At 41.2% G+C, this 25328-nt stretch overlaps 1 protein-coding gene across 5 annotated transcripts in view; it reads left to right on the top strand.

Moving 5' to 3' along the window:
* The first annotated feature begins 987 nt into the window (after positions 1-987).
* The window catches only part of CFAP251 (cilia and flagella associated protein 251), an 85208-nt gene continuing 60867 nt past the window's right edge, over positions 988-25328 (top strand). The window contains exons 1-13 of one of the 5 annotated variants that reach the window (XM_088449071.1): positions 988-1075; positions 5367-5606; positions 5798-5944; positions 6526-6822; positions 9625-9765; positions 11779-11888; positions 15274-15382; positions 15663-15743; positions 18301-18378; positions 21598-21642; positions 23591-23808; positions 24069-24263; positions 25041-25291. In XM_088449071.1, coding sequence (XP_088305197.1) covers positions 5373-5606; positions 5798-5944; positions 6526-6822; positions 9625-9765; positions 11779-11888; positions 15274-15382; positions 15663-15743; positions 18301-18378; positions 21598-21642; positions 23591-23808; positions 24069-24263; positions 25041-25291 — 1906 coding nt within the window. In that variant the 5' untranslated portion in view covers positions 988-1075; positions 5367-5372. Of the gene's footprint in view, positions 1098-1455; positions 1537-1585; positions 1611-5366; positions 5607-5797; positions 5945-6525; positions 6823-9624; positions 9766-11778; positions 11889-15273; positions 15383-15662; positions 15744-18300; positions 18379-21597; positions 21643-23590; positions 23809-24068; positions 24264-25040; positions 25292-25328 lie in introns of those variants that run through there. The other 4 variants (XM_088449067.1, XM_088449070.1, XM_088449068.1 and 1 more) reach the window with 4 other exon arrangements.

Here is a 25328-nt window from a genome sequence, read left to right on the forward strand (position 1 = left end):
AGAAGATAATTACGTTATCTTCTCCATTATCCCATTTCTGAATAGGGGATTTACATAAAAAATGCTGAAATGATAGTTTCTAAATTTTTTATGTAAAAAAAAATCATTGCTGAATAGACCCCTTAGGATTAGTATTTTGTCCCAAATGAATTGGTATAAAGTCGCAGATTATGCACAAGAATGTGTTGGGGCGGCACTTGTATCAATTCTGTCTTTTTAACTGAGTTAGTGTCTGAGTTGCAAACGGCAGCTGCATGCAATGCCGGCTCCAGTATCCAGGTTACCTATTCTCAGTCATACGCAAAGTGCCTGTAGTTGAAGAAGCCGTGTTTATTACCTTATGCTAATGTGAGCATCCATTCGACTAATGACTAATGTGGGGGTGCAGGCGTGTGCAAGCAGAAACCCGAGCCGCTTATTTTTTTACGCCGGCCGCTACGACAACTTAGTATCAGAACTTGCACCAGCCCCATGAAAGGTGCAAGAGACGCCTGAAACAGGCTTCTCTTCCCCATACATGTGACTCAGGATCGCACTGAGCTTTTCATAGGGTGGTTACGTGCGATCGCATTCTCGCTGCCAAGTTCACGCCCCTGAAATGCATATCCAGCCAAGTGTGTCTGGCTCAGAATATAATGGACATACGTGAAGAGGCGTAAATTCACATATGCACATACGGCGTATGCAAAAACTCGCTATTTTGCGTCTGTGAACAGAGGGCCTCATTCAGAGATGATGGATTTGCAGAGCCGCACACAAGTTGCTGTGCAATTCTGTCGATCTCAAATGTAAATGCAGCAGGAGGTGTCTGTAGTAGTAAACCCACACCACCTTGCTGCATCTGTGATCACCATACCTTCCATCATGACTGATGGTCACTCCTTTGGTTAGGCTTTGGTAATTGAAACTTTCTGAAGCCAGGGGCGTGGCAGCTGCAAAGCCAGGAAATCTGTGACCACCGGACCACCCCTCAAACGCAGCTTGTCAATCAGGCAGAGGCTTGGGGGAAGTCCGCGCGATATCGCAGGACCCGGTCTGCGCAGACCACTTACCATCAGAGATATTCCCTATCATTGTAGGTGATCGTAGACAAATCTGTAAGTCTACAACTGTGTGCTATACCGTCTACTAAACAAAACTGGGCATCCTCTCCAGATTTCATGTAACTAAAAGGCTGCACCACAAAAGAATAGAGAAAGCGTTGCAAAGGGGGTGTATTATTAAGGACATAAATAATACGCGTAGCTTCTCTAAATAAACCTGGGCTTCATTATTTTTTAACTAATGTTAATACATTACTTCATTCGGCCACCCACTGAGAATGGAAATACTTGGGTAAAACGGGTATACAGTGATGAGGGCTCTGACGCCTTTCACTGTCCGCTCTGAATACAATAATATTCCCACAATTCCTTAAGACGTAAAGTGTGTCAGTTCTTTGCGACAGAGCGATCAGTGTCGCCGTAGGAACGATGGTTTACTATTAGTTGCTAGGTAACGCGGTTGGAGCCTGGTGTGCGGGGTACGTTGCCCGCTGTAAGTACAATCACGATATTATAACATTGCTAAACACGAGTAGCTGAGCAGTCACTGTGTTATTGGTGTCGCAGGTAAATTCTATTTGTATTGATTGTGTATTGCAGATGTGCGGCTAATCAGTGCTGCTGCCTGGAACATCATTATAATAGGAATTCAACTAATATAAAATTATGGTGGGAAAAAAAAGCTTTTATCAGGAAGGAGAAGGACATTTCTATTTGTTAAGATGTGCTATAACCCAGATGAATTTGGCAAAAATAAAAGGGAATACAAATAGACTGCAGTTTAGAAGTAGGGTTTCTTTTTTTCTTTATACAGTAAAGCATATGGGAACATTGTATTGCTTAAAAAAAGAAAGCAGGAAAGGAATGACATTGCTGGTTGTCTGTGAATTAATACATCAAATACTGTTACAGTGGCAATGCCCATGTGGCATTCTGTGTCAAATTTGAAAGTGTCACAAGCATTGTGCAATGATACAGTGATATACAAGCAGCAGTCTCTAATGAGAGCATGATAACTGCAGGACAAAGGAACATACGTGTCCTGTATTTCTCTAAAGCTACGAACATTTTCATTACAATATATAATATTATGCCTCTGTTCTATTCCTAAATTATTTTTCCCCCCCTAAACAATTGAAGGTATTAAGTAAAATGTGTATTGTGTGATTATACTTTTGTAGAATTTTTCATACAGTCATATCATTGATCTGCGTATAATGGGCCTGATTCAGTGATTTACGCAATTCCGTTATTTACGCAGATTGAATGATTTTTAGCCATTGCGCATGCGTGAAAGACATAGGTAGGTTTGCGATTGTTTACACAAGGATTCACTCGCAAAGTGAGTGACAGGTAATCAGCGTTTGGGGCAGGTTACTGGGGTGGCTGGAGAAACGCAGGCGTGTCTTCCCATTTAAATACCGCTTCGTGGGCGTGCATAAATTAGCCATTGCCATCTCCTTTGCAGCACGAGAGCTCTCAGCATGTCAGGAGGGACTCAGTGTTTGAGACAGGTCAGACTTCACTCAGAAGCTGTGTGGCTGCCCAATCTGCCTCTTTATTCCAGATGTATACACTGTTGCATGTCGTCGGAAGGCAGCAGTGGGCGTCCCTATGCTCGGTTAAGCTTTGGAAGACATATTTTCACAATTGTGATCCGTGAGAGATGGCAGTTGCGGTTGCATTAGCATACATCTCTGAATCTGGCCCAATGTGCACTGTGTATGCTTTGGAGCACCTACTGCTGACAATTACAACCTCAAAATACCCCTATCATACCAAGAGTTGGACCCATGAAATTGCTGGGTAATCCCGGGTCATGTGTCTGTGTGAAAGAGTCAACCCGGGTTATGTGTGCTTGGTCCACAATCCTGGGACCAATCCGGACACACTTCAGTGTAAAAGGGTTGACCTGGGTTATGTTTACAAGCTGCTCCTGAGTCATCTTTAAGAGCCTGTAATGTCCACTTTTGACGACTTTATAGTTTTGTAGGGCAGACACGGGTTCAGTGTGAAAGGCGACATCACGGATTAACCAGGGTCAAATGTGTGGTATGAACAGAAGTAACACTGGTTGAAACCGTGTTCATTAACCCGCCTTGCACCCGGGATTTTTGCTTGAAAGTGGGATGTAAAGACACGTCCCCCTCCCTTCCACCCTTTATGTTGCCAAGGTCTTCTTGAAAATATACATAATAGGGACTACTATCCCATGAGCTGTTTGTCAAGATGAATAACATAATATAAACACTGACTGCAGTCATTACAAAGATAAAAAGGAGCAAAATGTTACCATAAAATATCAATCATAACAATATAATAACACTATGTAGCAGTTTGTGAAATGCTACTTAGTGGTTAGATATATGGAAAAAATAAATAATAAATATACATATAATATTGTAAAAGAAGTCCTAATCACTCGGTTCCCTGGTTAGTTGGAACATTGTGGATCATACCAACGTCACAAGTGTAATTGAGAGTCTTATGTATAGGTATAAGAACTGCCAGTACCAAAAGTAGAAGCTGAATAAAAGGAACTGTTTCCTCCTCTCGCTGCCCACTTGAACATTTCAGAGGTCTCGGTAATTATACTCCGTGGGTCAATTTCCTCAGTTACAGGTGTCCCCCTTTGCCATGACTTGCAGCTCCGGCATTTGGGAGTGGAGCAATGCATGCACCTACAAACGCTCTCCTTGCACTGAGAGCCTGCGTGCACAGGACATTCACAGATCCTCTCCAAGGAGGTAACAGTTTCTTTTATTCAGCTTCTACATCTGGTACTGGCGGCTCATATACTTATACCAGTAGCGGCTCCAGGCACGGGCAAGCCGGTCCGTCGCCCGGAGCGCTACTGTTTTCGGAGGGCGCAGGAAACGCTCTCCTCCCTCCCAGCGCTATGGGATATATTTAAGCTCAGGGGGGAGGGAGCGGAGGAGGGAAGGGGCGGCAACACAGGATGGCGCTGGGTGCAGCACAGGCTAGTGCCGGCCCTGACTTATACATAAGACTCTTAATTACATTTGTGAAGTTTGCATAATTCACAATAATGTTCCAACTAACCAGGGAACCAAGTGATGATTTGGACTTCTTTGACAATATTATAGGTATATTTATAATTTATTTTTTCATATATTTAATCAAATAAGTAGTATTTCACAAACTGCTACATAGTGTTATTATATTGTTATGATTGATATTTTATGGTAACATTTTGCTACTTTGTAATGACTGCAGTCAGTGTTGTTTATATTATGTTATTCTGCTTGAATAAACACATTTTATGACCACTTAAACAGCTCATGGCATAGAAGTCCCTATTATGTATATTTTCACACTATTGTCATTTTTAGTGCAGACTCAAATATACTTCATCTGCTTTGTGTGACTGTGAGCCAGGCAATGGGTGACCGATGTACCACAGCATAACAGAGCTGACAACATTAACAAGTGTGTATTGAGGGGTAATTTTCAGTAGTACTGCCCATGACCCAAGTGATATTTTGCTACTTTCATCTCTAAAACAAGCAAGCCCATCCCACACCATTTTTGTACAACGTGCAATAAAGGCATGTACATGTAAGACAAGCTTATTGACACTAGTGTAGATTTAGGGCCTGATTAATTACCGATCGCAACTGCGATTACGCACTGAATCGGACGATTGTTGCGTTCTGCGCATGCGTATGCATCGAAGTGTGCAAAGACTTCACTGCGATCAGACTGTTTGAACGCTGTTATAGGGGCGTGCATAAATTATCCACTGCGATGCCATATGCAGGTTGGGCTTTCACTGCATGCGGTGAGGTTAGCAATTCCTGAGTGAGGTCAGACCTTGTGCAATTGTGTGTGAGGCTGTGATGGTACTCTGTTACCGATTGTTTTGCAGTCTGGCAAAGTATTATGGATGTGTGTAAAGTAAAGTGGGCGTCCTTATGTGCGGCTGCCACGCCATTGCATTGCAATCATTAGCATATTTTTGCAGTGAGACCGTGCGTAATCGCAACTGCGATCCGTAATAAATCAGGCCCTTAGTGTTTGCTCTGCATTTAATATATTGTTCTAACATAATCTGTGTTTAAAGTTTCTAATTATCCAGTCAGGCCAAAAATTAAATTTAAAAGGAGTTGTCTGATACTTCTTTTCTTACTATTGCATAATAAAATGTGTACCTCAACCTACTCTCCTGAGTAGCAGAGATTCAACATTCATCTATTAACCAGCTGCTTTCCAGCATGGAGATTTACTCTGGTTTGTTTGTGCAAATCTCCATCATTAAAGTAGTAATAATTAATTTCACTAAAGTAATGTGCTTCAATGCAGAGCAAGATGTCTGAGGCCAAAGCAGACCCCCAAGGCGACATGGTATGCTTCGATGCTATTGACCAAGACGTCCCAATTACAGTTTGTGAAGAAGATACCACAGACTACAATGAGGAGCAGATAAGGTCTTCAGCTATAGAGATCCCTCAATACCAGCAAGCCAGGAGAGGTGATGGGGAGGAACAAGAACCTGAGCAAGGGACACATAGCGAAAGGCCTCCCAACGTTACAACAGAAGAAGTATGTAATGATGTAGGACAGTGGTTATATGCTAATATGTGAACCTCATTGATATCCAAAGTAGTTGTATCACTTTGCCTTTTCTTAAAATACATTTGTCTTTGAATGTGTAAGCAACTAATCATATATATCATCATATTGATCTACAGTATGTATAAATACAGGTCTTGATTGTATGTATCTGTAATTAGGAATCAGATAGTCCACAAGACGACATGTTAATGACACAAGATGAGGCAGATTTAGCAGAACGGTCAATTGATGATAACAAGTTAGAATCGGACCAGGATATGAAGGAAGAGCACAATGATTCTGCAGCTTCCCCCGCTAAAGACATGGTAATGTAACTGTCTTATCAGAGGTTTAATGGTACATCACCTATGTCATGCCCAAATGTAATTCTCTCTAACAGAATTGTTTTTCTTGCAGAATTGGCGACAGCACAATGAGCAGTTAATGCCAGAGACAATTCCATTTTCCATTTTGAGGCAAATAAACTATGGAGGGAAGTTTTAGGTTATTGCACTGGGGGGAGGTTTAGGTTTGGTGGCCGAGAAGTGAGTGTGGTTTAGGCAAGGACGTAACTAACATATTATCAGGGGCTGCTAGTGATATGGGGCCCACAGCTTGGGGGGAACCTTCTCCCCTGCCAGGGCCCCATGTCTATACAATGGTATTTTCCTACATGTGTGCAGTACATGGTGACTCTTCCAAAATTTGTTATGGGGTCTCTAAGTGTCTAGGGTTTGGATCTGATTGCTGGAAGATGGAGATAGGGTTAGGTTATGTGGAGCAATTACTGGTTGAACAAAAGTAACTTTGATCTTGTAATAATATATTTTGATTACATAACATTATTTTTAAATGCTATGGAAGCATATTTTATGTACTTTTTATGATTTCGTTTCTTTGTTGTTAGCAGGGTGTTGCAGATCAAGAGAATTGGGAAAAGGAAAAAGATGAATTGGAGGGTAGCAATCCTCCCCCGGAGGCACCTGACCTTTCTGACCATATACAGACTTTACAACTAAGAGCCATAGAGAGACAAGGGTCAGCAGAAGGAAACTCATTTTCTGAAGACCTGAATGAAAAAGCAGATTTAGTAGAAAAAGAAGGGAATAAAGAAAGTCCAACAGATGAAGACTCACTGGTTTACACTGCTACACCAAGGACTGTGTTTGAAGATGTAAACTCAGCTTCTACAGATAGACCTCTTGTGAGTATTGTAAAGAGTCACTGGTACTAGATCAGGTATATAAATATTACATAAAGTGCATAGCTTTCATTGCTATATTAAGTACATTATTTTTTGCTGTTTTTCATAACACCATGATTTGCAGTAGGGTGATATAGAGGTGATCAATGTTAGGTTTTCTTTCAAATGCATTTACTACATTATTATTATTGATGGCTATTTTCCAAGCCAAAATGCTAGCTTTGTTAGCATTGCTTTCTCACTGCATAGGGGTTCTGAATTTGATTCCAGAGAATGTCCTGTCTGCCTGGAGTTTGTATGGTCACTCAGTGTTTGTCACTTTGTGTGTGTTTCCGCCTTCTCTCCAGTTTACATTTACACTCCAAAACATAAGGGTAGGTTAGTAGCACTTTACAATCGGATACAAACAGTGTTCTAAAACAAAACTGCGTATTAACAAACAAGAAAGGTAAGCGGGCATGCTCATAAGCTTACTATCTATTGAGAAATTTGAGTTTGCTTCATTATTTTAAATGGCACAGATTGTTTATTGGTCTAGCCAGATTACAGTGGAATAAGGCCCTGATTCAGAGCCGGACGCTCTGACCAGAGCGCTCGCTCTGAATCAGGGCCCACCTCCATTAATATGGAGCGTCCTCCTGGACGCTCGTATAGCTGTAGGTCACCACCCACAGCATATACGAGTGTGCAGGATGATGGTCGCGATGGTCTTGACCATCGCGACCATCGAAACTGCGAGCAAAAGCCTGCGGTTGAGTTTTTCAACCGCAAGGCCAGGAGTGATTTTGGCTCTATCAGAGCCAAAATCACTCCCACTGACATCACTAGTGATGTCAGTGGGGCCGGCTTCAGACGGTAGGCGTTCCCGTGGGAACGCCTCCGTCTGGCAGGCACGCCCACCAAAGGGGGCGTGCTGTCAGTCAACATCGACAGCACGCCCCCTTTGATGAGATACTCCGAGCGAAGGAAAGTCCTTCGCTCGTCGCGTCTCGCGCATGCGCACGACGGAGCTCCCTCCATCGTGCGCATGCGCAGTGTGGACCATCGACCCACTTGCGAGCAGACAGCCGCTCGTGAGTGGGTCTGATTGAGGGCCTAAGTGCTTAGTGGAACTACCTGATCCAGTCACGCAGTAATGTTGGCTTGGCAGTCAGTAGATTTTTTGAGTTTAGAAAGAAGGGTTGGAAAAAAAAATTATTATTTTTTTTTAAATCTTTTCTTTTGTTTTAAACCTTTTTTTTTTAAACAGTTTTTTTTTTTTTTGCATTAATGTTTTAATGAATATAAATTGAATCCTGCTTATAATGGATCCCCGGGGCTATCAAATTAGCCCTGAAAGCTGGCCTGGCGCTAGGCAGTTATCGTGGATTTTTGTTGACCCGAAAAATAATCCCCAAAAGTGCTGTGTTTTCGCCACTGCGATGACGAAAACACATAGGTGCACTTATCACAGACCCTATGTGTTTTCGGGCAAACAAATAGGATACAGGGATAAATGGGGATTATCAGCAGAAAATATATCGGGGCTAATTGGAATCCCACCCACAATTTTTTCCTTCCACTCATCAAAGTAAGACTAAAGGTTTTAAATTGAAATAAATATGCAGGAGATTAAATCATGAGGTGTTTTTCTTTGTATTGCCTTTTTAATGTGTTGGAGTTGTTTACCCTTTAAGATTGAGAATGTTAGTTATGGTTTTCTGCTGTCCTATAGGATTGTTAGGGGAGGAGTTTGTGGAGTCTTAGTTGATGCTCGATTTAGTACCTCTCTGATCTTGTTCACCCTCCCTATTTCTCTCGTGTGTGTGTGTATTTACTTTATTGGTTCAGCTCACTCAAATAAAGACCACAAGCAACAAGAATGTTGATTAATACCAGAGGGATAACCTTATTAAAGGCTTTTTTTAAGAAGTCACGGTCGTGCCTGTAGTCACAGTATATTAAAATAAAAGTGTTTTTTTTTTTTTTTAAACATTTGGTGTAAAGTAAACCAGCCAAACCTGATAGAAAGAGATTAAAGGTGAGTTTTGCATGAGCTCTGCAAATAGGGTTGATTGGATAAAGCAGAGGTTCTCAATCTCCGCTATTACAGTCCATGTTTTACGGATATCCATGCTTGAACACAGCTGACTTAATTAGTACCTCAGTCAATTTGATTTAACCATCTTGACTCAAGCATGGATATCCTTAAAACATGTACTATAATGGTAGAGTTTGGGAACCTCTGGGTTAAAGTACTTTTAGGAGTTTGAGAAAGCGGTTTGGGAAATACATGATCTTCTCTGTGTTTTAAGGAATGATTGAAGGTTTGGAGTGTAGGGGAAAGTCTTCTAACAGTATTTATAGTTGCATAATCATTGTCTGGAATGATTTGTCTGTGGTCTATGTTTCAGTATATAGCTATATAATTTCAAGTGTGTGAGTACAGTACATTTACATATGCAATATATCTAGGCTGTCCCTGTTTTCTCTCTTTATTATGCTTTTCTCCTTACTGAGTACCAATATCAGATGTTCTCAAATCCAGACTTTTGCATCCTAAACATCAGCTAAAATAACTGAAATAGGAGTGATTGTACGTGCACTCCTGTATACAAAATATGTATAGAGAAATATGTAAGAGACAACAGGGAGGGCTGATCAATGTTCAGCTCTCGCTATCCCCCTAGCCAGCGGTCTAAAGCTGACTAATGGTAACGGCGGCCCTGACTGTATAACACAGAATATTTGCACTTTATAATGGTGTCTATTCATAGATCGACAATGAATGCAAAAATAGGTTGTGTTTTTTTGTACTTGCAGAACTTGGCATGGTCTTATGGCATGAACAGCAAAATCCCTATTTATAATCTGCATGATGAAGAATATCAAGTGGCTGTATATGTGTGTGCTCATACCGCAGTGATCCATGACTTCTCTCTTAACCGGCAGCGGCACCTACAGGTACAGAGGTGGATATCATCTGCGTTGCATGTTGCACCATGTTGTGTACTGGAAGTAGAAGACATCCTTCGTTTATACCAGTACTACAAAGCTATGTATTTCAGAGATAAATCATTGTGTTAGGCTAACGTGCCCCCACTGCATATTTTCATACACCTAGTGCTGGAACCATTGGGAGGCAACAGTTACCGTTTATTAAGCACATAGTTTATACAGAAAGTCTTATATGTATGGAAAAATGCATCCCTATGGAAGGAAAGGTTATCTTACATATTTTCATTTCTGACTGGTTCAGTAAACACACAGTAACTTGTATATGAAACTAGTATCTGTTTCTCATACAATTGTGTGTAATTTACAAAGCAAAAAATAAATTAATCTAAAGGATTCACATTGCAAAAACGTCTTAAAGTTATAAATATAAAATGTCCATGATTTATAATATAGATTAAGCAATAACAATTAAGATATGCATTTTAGGTATGCATTTCTTTTAATGTGAACTAATGTGAGCATGAGTGGCAATACTGCCTGGTTAATAATGAGTAATACCCCTTTTCCACCAAAATCCCGGGTCTGTCCCAGGCTTTGGAACACGGTTACAAGCCGGGTCAGACCCAGATTTACCCCATTCCCACTGCAGCGCTGATCCTGGAATATCCTGGGTCGGCGTAGTTCACACTGTACACGGGCATCACCGAGCGCCGTAAACTCTAGCTCTCCCCTGAACGACAAACCGGATCGGAAGAGCGACCAGGGGAGGGGGTCCTTCCTGGGGAAGGGGTGGGTGTTCTTTCGGGAGGCTGTGTGATGTCACAGCTGTCACCGGGGAAACAGGCAGCGAGAGATTACAGCCTCCCCATATGTAGCGGGGATGGGGTAAAAACCTGAATGATCCGGACCATATGGGGAGGCTGCAATCTCTCCCTCCGCTGTGACAGCTGTCGCAGACAGCTTCTGAATACCACCTAATCAGCATGCTGTAAACTGGTCCCGCGTCAGAAGACCCAGGTAACCCGTTTCCAATGCGTCTGACCAGGGTTTTACCAGCGTAAAACTCTGCTCGAGACCCGGGAAGAAATGCTTTTTTCTACTGAGCCGCTACCTGGATTCACATGGCAATAACCCGGGTGTTTTGGCCAGTGGAAAAGGGGTATAAGTGTCCAGAACACATGAGTGTAACTCAGAACACATTCAGCACATAGAGCAGATGTTTTCTCACAAGAACCTTATCTATGTACATTTATAGAATGAAAAAAGTAATATTACAGGTCCTGTAATCTTTACTACAAATTGTATGTTGCTAAGTTATGGTGGCCACACATGGGAAGATCGGACTGGCCACAAGGTACCTTACAGAACAGTTTCTTATTAATGACTAAGAAGCTATTTGGGATATTGGCTAAAGCCAAATGTTCCAACTCTAGGGATCCTGAAATAATAACTGACTTGATATGGAAGATGTGCTATATTCTTCAGTTGTACTAAATGCTCAGGCAGATAAAAAATGGACATTCATTTGTCTCTGTCGGCTGCTCTTACTCAAAGAACTTCATGTCTGTTCATGCCCTGAATGGAGTGTCTCTGCTCAGACAGTGGCTTTATCCTGGTTTCTTCCTATCTGTGTGGGAACTAATAGCAACCCAAACCCATGCCATGGAAAATCAGTGAATGTATGAACATTGTAGCTAGTTACACAATGGGAGGCCGTAAAGTAACTCTCGCAGTCATTGTTCAGGTTACGTACATTCGTTTACGTACTGTGGGCAAAATGTTCATATGCCATTGAACCGTCTTTTGAGCAAAAATGCTGTTTATGCTCCATGTTCCTTTATACAGCATGCGTCTGTTGTATTGGATCAGATTATAATAAAGTACATATATATATCAGGTTGGGACTGTAATGCACCAAGTTCCTGCATCAAAACTATCATGTGTCTGGTTGCATGTGAAAGTTTGGAATGAGTGCTGGCTGCTATACTGGTGTAATGTTTATGTATCATGCTTTTCTAGGGTCACTGCAGCTGTATTTCTTGCATGTGTGTGAGTGAGGACAGACGATGGATTACTACAGCTGACAGCGGACCAGAAAGTCTCATCATAGTTTGGGATTCATTCTCAGGGTAAGTCCAGTCTACTTGTTCTAAGTAACTGGATATAATACATTTTATAAAACAAAAAGACAGTTGTTGCCAGTATGTGTCCACTGTTCTCCATATATTTTATGGTGTGTTTGGCTGAATCTATGTAGTTGAATGAAAATGTTTAGTCTGCTCCTCTCTACTGGTGCTGCCACTGCTCTGTTGGAATTTAGAATCCATATAACATTGTTATACATATTTTCTGCATGTTCCATAAGAATGTTGCTATGACAGTACTATGAGCATATTCCATTCATTCTCTATATGGTCTGTGAATGGATGCCACTGCCAGGAGCAGAAATATAACATATGTTCCCAAATGTAATATCCTGCCAGGTGCAGGCATGGTGTGATTTAGCCACTAGATTTATAGCGGTAATAATTTAAAAGGCAAACCCAGATTGCTTTTGCCATGTTATTTACACATGTGTCCTCATTCGTCTTTGCTACAGTTGCGCCAAACAGCCCCACCTGGTGCGCCTGGTCCCATGAAACTCTGCTAGCGCCGGGCATCTTATTTGTGTCTTTATTGCCCAAAAATGTGGTGAGGCTAGGACGCACCAGGAGACTGTGCTGATTAATGTGATACGAGACACTTGTATATCTGTGTGCGACTGAGTCTCTTAATCAGCATGCAAAGTGCCACGATGCAGCGCCCACAGGTTTTTTCTATACCGATATGTGTAATGTGGTTTGTTATCTATCCCTTCTTCAGTTGCACACAGATATACAAGTGTCACATATCAAAGTAATCAGCACAGTCTCCTGGTACGCCCTTGTCTCATCACATTGCGATTTAGATGCATCTGCAAAAAAGATGCCCGATGCTAGCAGAGTTGCATGGGACTTGGCGGCACACTCACGCCAAGCATATCGCACAGCATGGGGTATTGAGGCTAGATGAGAAAGGACGTATCTGTATTGCCACTTTAAACCTTAGCGGCTAAATCGCCAAGATCTCGGCAGTGCCTGCAATTCACATTTGGGCCATAGTATAGACACTAACACTATAGGCAGAGGAAGAAAGTTTACCTTCTCACTGTAAACATTATTACAGACAACCATTGTTATACTCTATTTATTAAATTGTAATACTGTAAATATATGTTCAAATTGAATCCAGATTGATTTACTGTAGGATTGTCCAACTGATCGCCTCAGACCTTTCTGATTTTGTACTCTCACGATATACTTTTGTTTTACCCAATTCTCAATTTTTTTTTTCTACCAGAAATTAAACTGGTAAACAAAACAGGTGACGTAGATAAATTTGCAGGTACAATTAGAGGGAGAATCCAGGGAATCTATATACTTTTTTTATTCAGTAGTATCCAACCTATGCATATTTATATACATTATATGAACTTTTCCAAATTAAAATGTTGGCACTTATTTAATGAATATCTAGATTTAGCACTGTTAAGGTTAAAAAACATAATTTTACACGCTGTATTTGAAAAATGACAGTAGCTGATTAGTTGGTACTTTATCTCTCTCCTCTTTATCTCTTTCCAAGATATGATAAATCTTCCCCTAAAGCTGTTTACACACCTGATCGATATATCGTTCGTTCGACAGGTGTGTACAGCCTATATGTCTGTGACCGGCCCATTCTAAAGGTGTCCATCCACTTAAAGACATGAAAAAGACTGCACGATTACGACATTGTAACCGTGTTGTCGTTTGTCAGTCTGTGAAGTGCCTTCACTGAACGAGCAGTCGTTCAGTGTAGGAACATCAATCATCTGCAAACATGCTGAACCTGATGTTATCGTCTGGTTGTCCAGCATGTTTGCCCGATGATAGATGTCTAAACGACCAGCGGGAGCGCGCTTTGCTGGTCGTTTTAGACATTTTTTAAAACTATTTGCAAACGATTTATGAACAATAACGATATTGTTAACGTTCAATCGCTCAACTTAATCCTCTAGTGGATGGGCACATTTAGACATATCCGATTGGCTCTGCAGCACGATCGTTTCCTCTGGCTGTCTGTATGGCCGACCGCATGATATGTCGGCCACAGCAGCCATTGAATATGATGTCACAAGTACGCTGGCATATTCAAATGGCTCTGCTGGCAACACACACATGTCAGCGGGTCAGCCAAGCCATGTGTTTACACAGCCTTAGATTGGGCAGGGGCATCTCTACATTCTGTTTCATGTCACCTTAAATAATTTGTGTCATAGTAATCTCAATGTACAGTGCTTCCTAATAGGTCAATGCTTAATAAATAAAATATGATAATTATAATCCAGTTTTCATAACATGAAATTATTAAATTGCAGAAAAAAGTCAAATAAAAAAAATTCTATTAAAATTGCTTTAAAAGAAATGGTTAATGATGCTCCCATGGGAGGTCTATCTATGTTTGCGCAAGAAAATATAAATAGTATAGGTTAAGGTTTACCTTATATTATTAAAATGCTATTAATAAATTACTTTCCCTTTTTAGAAGTTTTTTTTTAGCATACACTCAGGTCAGTAGACCAGTAACTTGTGTTCCTTCATGTTTTGTATTGAATGCTATTATGTTCTGCTAACCCGTGATAGATTGCATACCAATAAATCAGGGGTGCACAAACTATGGCCCACGGGCCAATCACAGTCCATCATCTGATTCAATGCATCACATATTCTAGTAGGGCGTCAGCTCTGTGAAACTATGGAAGCGGCCTGCAGAGCTTAGATCGGTCATTTGTGCTGAGGAGGTCTGTGCCGTACCGCTTCCTGTACTCTGGGGAGAGACTGGGAGCTTGGGCTTCTTCTAGTGCCGATCTCGCAATTCAGATTTAATCTCGACTCATAACAACCTGGTCTAAGGTGCACACATATATTTACATGAGTTATGCATATTTCATTGGTGAGACTGCTGTGTAGCATATTATGAGTTAGGGGCACTGATGTGTGGTTTATGAATTGGGGGAACTGCTGTGTGGCATATAAATTTGGGGCACAAATGTGTGGCATATTGTGAATAAGGGTATTATTATGAATGGGGATACTACTATGATATTATTATCAATAGGGGGTACTACTGTGTGGAGTACTATGAATTAGGGACATTGCAGTGTTGCATATTATGTATCGTATCACAGTGAGTAAAATTGATATCTAAAATTATTAAAAATATGCTTATTTCTATATATTTTTTAGTTGTAATGTTTCTTAGAATAAGCTTTACATACTTAGCAAAGAACCCTTACCTAACTGCCAGGAGGTTAATTGTAACATTGTGTGACTCTCCATTCAAAGTCTTGGCACTTCAGGAAAAATGTTTGGTTGTACTGCACTAAATTGACTAAGTTAATGTATGTAAAACTGATATGTCTAATGTGGTGTGCTATCTATCCCTTCTTTGCAGCATCCCTGTTCATACTATATTCCAAAGTCATCCAGAAGGGGGAGTAGTTGCTGTAGCTATGTCTCAGAATGCAAAGTACTTGGCAACTATTGGAGGTGGAACTATTCAGGTGTTTAATAATTTTCTTTACGTGTGTGTCTTATTTATATGAAGTAGATGTAAAAATATAATCTACTGCAAAGATAAAAAGAAGATTAAGTAAGCTTTTTTTTGCTGTCTGTGCTCCCAGTATTTGTGTGTGCTTTTCTGTAGCTCATTATACGGTTTGCAGTATTAAACATCTTAGTAATTAGGTAGGTTTATTTCCAATATTAACTAACTTAATTGTATCATTATTGTAAATGATATCTTACTACAATCTTTTGCTGACCCATCTTTTCCACTCACAGAAAGTCTGTATTTGGGAATGGACCACAGGTTGTGATACACCAGTATGTACTGCAGAGCTTAATGCACAGTATGGGCTTCAGGTGAGATCCACCCCTGACACTGCGTTTAGGATATTCTGTATGTTGCTGACATAACAACTGTAATGACTGGCTAAAGAGCGACAAAGTAGACTAGACTAGCTTGTAGTTGCTTGCACCTCCTGTGCACTGCAGTCATTCTGGATTGTACCAGCACAGTTTACAGGAGAGAAGCAGTGTACGTGACTGAGAGCTTAAGCTTAAGAAACTGTGGATTGTGCAGTGCTTTGGATCATTATGTTGAATAAAGATATGGAAAATGTTTAGTATATTTTTAATAACATTCATTCAGTATACATTGTTATGAAAATCAGCTATAATCTACTTGGTTAATTATTCCAATAGTAAATCTATCTCTCAGTCTCCTTTTACTACTGTGTACTTTATAATTTTTCTATCCTTCGCTCTACTCTTATGGTGCATACACACGGTACGACTTTTATGAACTATTTGAACGATAACGATATCGTTCATATCATTATCGTTCATATCGTTCACTTTTTAGCAGTCACCAACCTGACAACGACCAACGATGCGCGTTCCCGCATGAACGATAACGATATCTATGGTCGACCGTATATGCAGGCCAACTTGGACGATTTTAAAAAGATTTGCATGTAAAAACATGACTTCACTGAAATATCAATCATAGATATCTATCAGTGTGTATAACCAAAATCATTTGCCCTGTACTACAGAACGTTGGAGGGAAATCTGTTATCGATATCTTTGGTTGTACAAGTTGTACCGTGTGTATGCACCATTAGGCTGGGCACACATGTAAAGATTTTCTGTCCAACCATCCAACTAGTTGATTGGTTGGAATAAAAATCTTGTAAGGTATGAAAGCAAATGACAATCAGCAATTTGCTCCCAAATGCTGGAAAATGGACAAAAACTGTTGTTTGAACAAATTGTTTAGATCAAACATTTAAAAAACTTGTCTGACGACCATTTTCATCTGTTTTCTGGCATTTAGGAGCAAATTGCTGATCATCAGTTACTCCCATACGTTACCAGATTTTCATTCCAACCAAACTTTCCTGACTCTCTCTCTCTGCTTGCACTCCTCCCCTGCTGATTACTGCCTATTTTTCAGCTCCTTTTTAACCCCACAATGTAGTGATACCAAGGCATCCCACTACACTATGAGGACCACTCAGAGGAGACACTGTGATTGCAATTCAATTAGTTGTGATGGAACAGAACGGCACATCACAACCAGTAACATTGCTTGATTTCACTTGCACTACATAGAGGTGCACAGGAAAAATAGTAATGTTACAGCTACCGAGTATGGCGGATATGTGCACAGTTGCACAACAGCACATTGTGGCGAAATTGTCCCCAGTATGTTCTCTGAGTGTGACGACCCCAATAGTAGTCCCTGTTAGTGGCAAGCTGGTTACACTGGTGCATGCAACAAAAAAAGAATGATGTGTAGGTGATAGTTCTGCATAATCTGAAATATCTATTAGATTAACAAATTGTACAATAACATAGAAATGTCACTTTCTTAAGTGTATGTGATGATGAATATCTGTCGTGTACCCTAGAGACCTTCAGTAGAGGATTAAAGCACATGCAAGAAAGGGTTACCAAAAAATATTGTTGCTATATCTATATATGAAAGCGAGAAAGTGTGTGTGTGTGTGTGTCTGTCTATTTGTTCCTTTATGCACGTTTTGTATCTAGCGCCACCAAATTTGTGGTGGTGTAGTTTGACCAGCATAAGGTTTTTTGGCTAGGTTTGAAGTTCATCAGGGCCAATGGAGGTCTGCATGGTGCTACCAAGTAGGCCGTGGAGTCTCTTATTTGAAATTTTGGTTTACGCAAGTTCGCTCAGGATGTCTTCCAGTGCCCAGTACTGTACTGGTCTGAAGGCACATGTTGATATGTACCAGTGGGGGAACAGGCAGAGCAGTGAGTTGGAGGATCAACTGTCACACTGCACCTGCACTGACAGTTACTAATTTCGTTCAATCACATTTTTATATGCCATCTTTTACAATGTTGGTCTGCAATGTAAAAAATGAAGGCTGCAGATGTACTTCAAGGTCCATTCTTCAACCCGGACAATGCAGCTAGTTGTATATGGGTGAAATTGAATTAGACTCTGGACAGTAGAGATGGGTGAAATTTAAATTGAGTCTGAAGAGTAGGGATGGCTATCAATGGTCTCCATCGATGGTACCATTGATACTCTACATCGATGGCAGTAATCAATGTAAAACCATAGGTGGTTCGAACCATCAGTGGGCATCACTACTGGGGGAAAATTGACTGTGGCGGACCATTCAGGGAAGTGGGCAAGGCTAAGCATTGCGATAACGAGCGGTTGTTAAGCACCTGAAAAAAGAAAACCGCTGCCACGACTCTGCCATTGATGGTAGAGAACCATTGGACCTCCGCCATTAATGGCAAAATCATCGACCATTGCTGGCAAACCGTTGAAGATTGATGGTCATCCCTACTGGAAAGAAGGAAAAATAACCAAAATTTAGAAGGAAGTGAGGTTGTCTGGCTGTTTTACTATCTACTATATCTGTTCACTTTTCAGACATACATTATATTTAATCCTCAAGATCAGAAACAGCTAATTACCAACAGTGAAACACAGGTCATATTTTATTCATGGGTAAGTAAATACCCAGTTTACTAGAGCTTTTCTTTGATCGTTAAATATTTACTATAATAATTTATTCTGTCTCTGGTTATTTCATTTGTTTTCTAAATTGATACAGCTTTGTAAATCATTTTATCCTGAAAACACTAACAGTGATTTCGGTGTTTGTATGCAGTTACTCTCATATCTTTTATATATTTTCCTTGGGTGATAAAACTTAATGTGCAAGGTGCACATCCGCCACTGTCACTCTCCCCACTTACAAAAAAAAGGAGCTGATCAGCATTAAAACTCATTTAATTCTCCGACCAGTGATTGCGATGACGCATTGAGATTCCTGATCATTGTTTGTGTGTTGGTGCTCAGAATAAGTGGCCCCAGGGACATGTAGGTTGGACAGAAGGATGATACATAGAGCGCATCTGAATGAAGGGTCATCTTGGTCATAGGGAGACCTCTGGATATGATGATTCTGTGAGATCACAGAACTCCTTTGCTGGCGCCTGGCTGGATAGATATGTACAGGAGGTCATTTGATTTGAGGAGGGGGTCAGAAGCTGCGTGCATGGGTGTAGAGTCATGAGCGAGCTCTTTTATACAAGGGTGGAGGGGGTGGCAGGAATGTGGGGGTCATAAGCTGTTTGTACAAGGGTGGTTGGCAGGAATGTCTGGACCAGGATCTGTGTAAGGGGGATCTGACAGGAATGGGGTGTCTGGAGCATGTGTGCATTGGGGGCATCTGGCATTATTGTGGAGGTCAGGTGCTTTGTATAAAGGGTTTGATAGAGCATTGGTGTTTGGAGCAGGGTTGACAGTATTGTGAGGGACAGGAGCTGCATGTCGAGAGTTGACAGGATTGTAGGGGTTGGGAGCTATGTGTGTAGGGGATTGTGTGTGGTAGGACCGGTGTGTGGGGGATGAGCTATGTCTATCATCAACTGACAGGATATATGGGGAAATAAACTGTTTGGGAGTATTTCAGGCTCCTTGGGAGTCAGAGCTGTGTATGTGGGTGTGTGACAGGATCATTGGGGGTCCAAGGCATGTGTGTGTGCCGGATCTCCATCTCCCCACCTCACAGTGCTGCGGTGGGACCAATCAGTGGTGAGTGGAAGACTCCAGCCAAGTGGATGGGAAAAGGAAGTCCGGTGTTGCACTCTCCATGTGTGTTATACAAATGCACTCCCCTGCTGGCTGCTGTGCATGCGCTCGCTTGATAATTGACTCAGTTTTTTTCTTTTTCAAACTCTTTATTTTAATCAGACACAAGTGATGGTACAAACTAATCAAGCTCACAATTGAGTAGATACACAAGGTTTTGTAAAAAAAAAAGGAGAAAAACAGAAGCAACCAAAGATCACACAAGTTTTTACACTCAGCAAAAATATGCTTAATGCGGTCATGTGTGTGTGGGCACAGGGGTCGAGTCAGGCCTGGACACTAAGTTGCAATCTATCGCAGCTAAAAGGCGCTGGGTAGGCAAATTCCGTGATCGCACTGTTTGGTGTAAGGACGCCCTCTATGTCTTAGAGAGCGACAGCAGAGTGAGCGCACGCCGGTCTAAAGACGCCCACTTTTCTTTCTTAACATACGTCATCTCCAGGAAGTGTATGATTAATCAGTAACATCAAGAGCCATCGAAACTGCTTGCAGCCTTTGAAGTAGACCCTACCCCACCGCAAGCACTGCGATCACTGCAGGCTGAAATACAACCAAGTGACATGTACAATGACGCTTCCATGCTAATTATGCACACCCATAAGACATTGTTTTGACGGCCAGAAATGCCTGCATTTGCAGCACCACTCCCCCGTTCACAAGCACCTTCCCCTGTTACCACCCACAAACGGCACTATCTGTCACTCAAAGTAGTGTCCAGTTTGTGTACTACGAGCGCACGATTCCCGGACGCAGTGACTGGTTCATGCATGCATACTTTGACAGATACTGTATGCATGCGCAAACGTGCGATATTCGCCCATAGCGTGCGTTCGCGGCTTAGTGTCCGGGTCTGAATCAGGCCCACAGATTGTCCAAAGATCAGATTCAGTACGTGGGCCAAGCAACAAATCTGTTTTCATTGACAGCCTGATCCTGACACAGTGTCTGTGATCCACTAGGTAAATACGGTGGGATGGCGTGTGAACAGTTGCAGAGAATAGATACTTACTGCAGCTCAGACCACTTCAGGGCCTGATTCAGAGTTTTATGCTATTTCCAGGTTTACAGAGTTGAACACTTATCAGTAAATCACGTATGCGTCTAAGTTGCAATGTTTCAAGGTGCATTACTGTAGTCACTCGCAGTGACTTTTTACTCGTAGTGTTATTGACAATCAAAGAGCATTTGAGGGAGGCAACAGGAAGTGGCGACAAAGAATGCAGGTGTGTTGCGATCGTTTCGTGGGGGGGGGGGGGGCGGGGTGACACATCCTGTACACAAGGAATATGGCTCCAGTGACTCAATTCCTATGTCCATTCTGTGTGACCATAGACTCACTCAGGACATTTTATGCAGATGCTTGGATTTGCAAAGCTGTAAGTGGGCCGTCTCAATACATCTACAAGCGGCTGCCACATTTGCATGTTTTCGCATAGCAGCAGTGTACAAATTTGCAGCTGCGACAGCATTAGCATACAACTCTGAATCAGGCCCTCAGTTCAGACACCAACCTATGGGCCTGACCATTGGGTTTGTGTACAACGCTGATTGTTGGAGAACTGCATATGCGCAGGATCTGAGCTGGACTCTTTTGGTGACTACGGTCACCGTGACCCTAAGGCGCAACATGATTTGGCTACAGATGGCCATTCTGAGTACTCAGATAGGCAATGCCATGACCAATGGTGGCGATGGTGTTCCTGGTCTGCGATGCCGTCAGGGGGCGTCTTCTGTCCTCGGGCATTTCCTGCATATATTAGCATCGCTGCTGCAGCTAATAGCATACAACTCTGAATCAGGCCCTATATCAGCTCGAAAGACCGACCTGCTTTAAGAACTGTATACGTGGATGTGCTCATCTGTGTGAGCCCATTTAGATATAGGATACTGCATTAGGTAAGAGGTTCTTTTATGAGGGGGTGCTATTATTAAAAAAAAAGAAACAAAAAACGGAAAAATAAATAAATAAGAGTATCCCATTTGGCAGAAACTACAATTATACATTGTTTGGCATGAAACAAAAAAGACACATGCAAATCGCTGCTGACATTCTTTTTTTTTTTTTATTAGAATAATTCCAATCTAGAATATGCTGCACCTCCATTAAATGCAAAGGTAAGTGGACAATCTTAAAGGAACACTGTTAGGCAAAACAAAATCTTGCTTTCTATTCAAGACCTGTAAATGTAGCTTTGTAACTCAATAAAAGCATTTATTAAAAGTGCACAATTACACATATCTTTACAGGTTACTGAATATACAGTGATGCACACCTCTTCATCCAGGGTTATTTTTCTGGAAAGATAGGGTCAGGAACTGTCAGTGGATGTGCTGGGGGTGGAGCTATAGAAAAACAATGTTATATATAAATGATATATACATATATATTATATACACACATAGTATATATAGTATTTAGAAAAGAAGGCACTCACAAGGGACTTTAAAATAATAATTATCCGATGGAAAAATACATTTTGGCCTAGGGCATTATGTCATAGTCAATGAGAGGTTCTGGAACGGAGTTCCTACTAAAAAATAGCACTGTCTTCATCTATCCTCTCTATGGTTATTATGGTGTTTAAAGTGGATCGTAAAGGCAGATGTCTGGTACAAATGAAGACAGCACCACAAAGCACAGCTTACTATCACTGTGGGCCCATCTCGCTACACAGTTTAAACATTTGCAATTTGCGCCAATTACAATCCATGTGTAACCCTGATATATGTTTTTAATGTGCATTAGCTTCTGAATCCAATGGACTGTCAGGGTTACCTCTCTGTAGGGAATAGATGCGGCGTGCATGCGCACAGCATTTATTCACAGCTTGCTCAGTAGCTGCCCACCTTTATTTTATTTTATTTTATCTTACTGAGGATAGATATTGCTACTATGCTGGTGTATAGAAGTCATACGGACACACGCACGCACACACACACACACAGCCGTCACCCATCGTCAATATTATATCACCATTGGCTGCAGCAGTGTATCTTAGTTGAAATTGTCCTTACACATACCAGGGGCTGGCTCCAGCATCCAGTCTCTGCTCCCCAGTGCATGCGCGGCGCCTGTTTCAGCATTCCCAACGTTAGAGCAGCTGGCAGCCAATCAAAAAGATAGAACATGGCATGCAAGGGAAATTCCTGGGATTCCTTCTCCTCAGCGGCCCCCTCCTCAGTGTGCCTGGAATAATTAAAGGGCCTGGCTGCACCCCCTCTGTCAGCCCAACATTACATGCATACCCAGCGTAATGGCCGGGCCGGTACCTGGTGGGTGTCACAGTTTGGAGTGAGGACAAACAGCTCCTCATATGTCTAGCCTACTGCCATTCGCTGCCACTGATTGGTCTTAGCACAACTGTTCACATCTCCCCCTAGGCAGAGGCCCACCAATCTTTCCTACACTTATGTCAGTCTCCAGCCTGGTGCTTTAATACTGTCACAGAACTCTTCCATAGCTCCTGATATCCTTAAAATTTACAGTAGGGTTTACATTATCTCAGTGTTTCCCAAACTCTGCCATTACAGTCCAGGTTTTAAGGATATCAATGCTTGAGAACAGGTGATTTAATTAGTACTGAAGTCAATTTGATTGTGCATCTGAACTCAAGCCTGGATATACTTAAAACCTGGACTGTAATGGCGGAGTTTGTGAAACTGCATTATCCTATACGCCTTTACATTCGGTTCATTCAGTATATTTTGAGTAAAGTTATTTTAGCAATTTGTATATTGTTCCTTATGCTGCAGCTTCAAACGCTTTGTGAAGCATTTTACATAATTTCATCCCTACAGTAAATTATTCATTTTGTCTTTCTAAACGTGTAGAATTGTATCATTGAGGCTTCCCAGATAAATCTCTGCATAAGTGTTGCCTCCTTGGAAGCAAGAACCTCCAGGGCAGCTTCTCTCAGTTTGAAGCACTGAAAAATAGTTACACATGCCCTCTCCAGTCTCCACCCGCCATGCATTTACCCTGGACATAAATGTGTCACCATGTGTTCACACTGCTGCTAATATTGTCTGACTATATTTCATTATTATTATACACTTTTTACAGACATTTAACAAAGCTGTGGGCGCTTTCAGCCAATCGGTTTTTGATTTCAGCAATGTAAGATCCTTGACAGCTACATCCGCAGGGAAACTGGTTGTCTGGGAGACTACCTATCCCCCATCCATCAGAGGAAGGTCTGCCATAAATCCACATAATAAGAAAGCTTTAAAGCTGATGCATCTGCAGAAAGATGCCATTACTGTGCTCACTGCCCATGACAGGTAATGAATTCACTTACAAATTGTGTATGCCAGCTACACACACAACACTGTTAGACTCTCAGCATTCTTTTTCCTTTCCTTCATTTGATAATATTGAAATCATTTCAATCATTCGACAAAACATGATACATTATGTTGGTTTTTTTCTTTAGCGGTTATAGCAAGTAGTGGGATGCTCTGTTTTGGTTATAGAAAGCGGGTACTTTGGGTTTAGTATTAAATATTTTGGGCTACTAATTTGCTACCCTATCTCTCCCCAGGTATTATGTGACTGGTGATACTCGTGGACATGTGAAGTTCTATGACCAGCAATTACAGCTTGTGAACTGGTACAGCCACCTTAATCTGACAGCTATCCAGTCCATCTCCTTCTCTGAATGCCCCCCTGTGCCAGCCTGTAAAAAGACAACATACCCTCAAGATTGTTCTATAAAGGGGGATCAGTTTGCCATCAGGTGCTTCTTGAATTTTCTACCATATAAAAATATTCATTACCAAGAACCCTTCTATCTTGCCTTTCTGTTCTATGGGGTATATTTATTAAAGTGTGGGTTTTTAGATGTGGAGATGTTGCCCATAGCAACCAATCAGATTCTAGCTATTATCTTCTAGAAAGTGCTAGATAAATGTTAAGTAGAATCTGATTGGTTGCTATGGGCAACATCTCCATTTCTAAAAACCCGCACTTTAGTAAATAGACCCCTATATCTCACCTTTCACTCCATGTAGATCGATTATCTGTCTCTACACCCCTGCCAAATATGGAATGGGGGAATACTTTATAACTAACATCTCTGTGAACATGCCCTTAGTATTTTTAGTAGTGTTGAAAGAAAGCATTGGGTAATTACTGTAGATTAAGAGAAATATTCATAAACAGCTCAATATCAAACTGCTCAACGTGCCTTCAGAGCCAATGGGATAAATATTGTTACTTTGAGCGATTACATCATTTAAGGTGAATTATTGCGATTTTCACTTTTTACGTATATTGCTTGCTCCAATTGTTGAAAAGTGCATCATTAAAATGCAGTGATGATCAGGTACAGTATGCATTAAGGACATGACCACAACAGAGCGCAAAGCCATATTACACCGATGCAGGCTATTATGAGCCACTTTATCTCATGAAAAATTTTTTTTTCCTTAATATCATGTACATTCAAAGTCTGACTATACAAGTAACATGAATACATATTCACCAGTAAATCCGCTCATGTATTTTGTTTCAGCAATTTCATTGTATCTACGTCAGATGGTTTGGTACTGCATGTGTTCACGGATGGTACAATGTTAAAAAAGGTGTTGCAAGAACCCAGTGAAGCCGTTCACGCACTCACCTGTCACCCCTGCAATACACACATTGCTTATGGAAGTTATAATGGAGTCTTGAAAGTCTGGAATTACAAAAATCAAAATCACTTAATCAGCAGGATCTTTGGCAAGGGAAAATCTGTACATTGCCTTTCCTATGACCCTAAAGGTAAATGTTATATACTGTACAGTGAACTTTAAAAAAA

Source organism: Taudactylus pleione, unplaced genomic scaffold (assembly GCF_031769625.1).
Source record: "Taudactylus pleione unplaced genomic scaffold, aTauple2 ptg000479l, whole genome shotgun sequence".
NCBI classification, from domain to species: domain Eukaryota; kingdom Metazoa; phylum Chordata; class Amphibia; order Anura; family Myobatrachidae; genus Taudactylus; species Taudactylus pleione.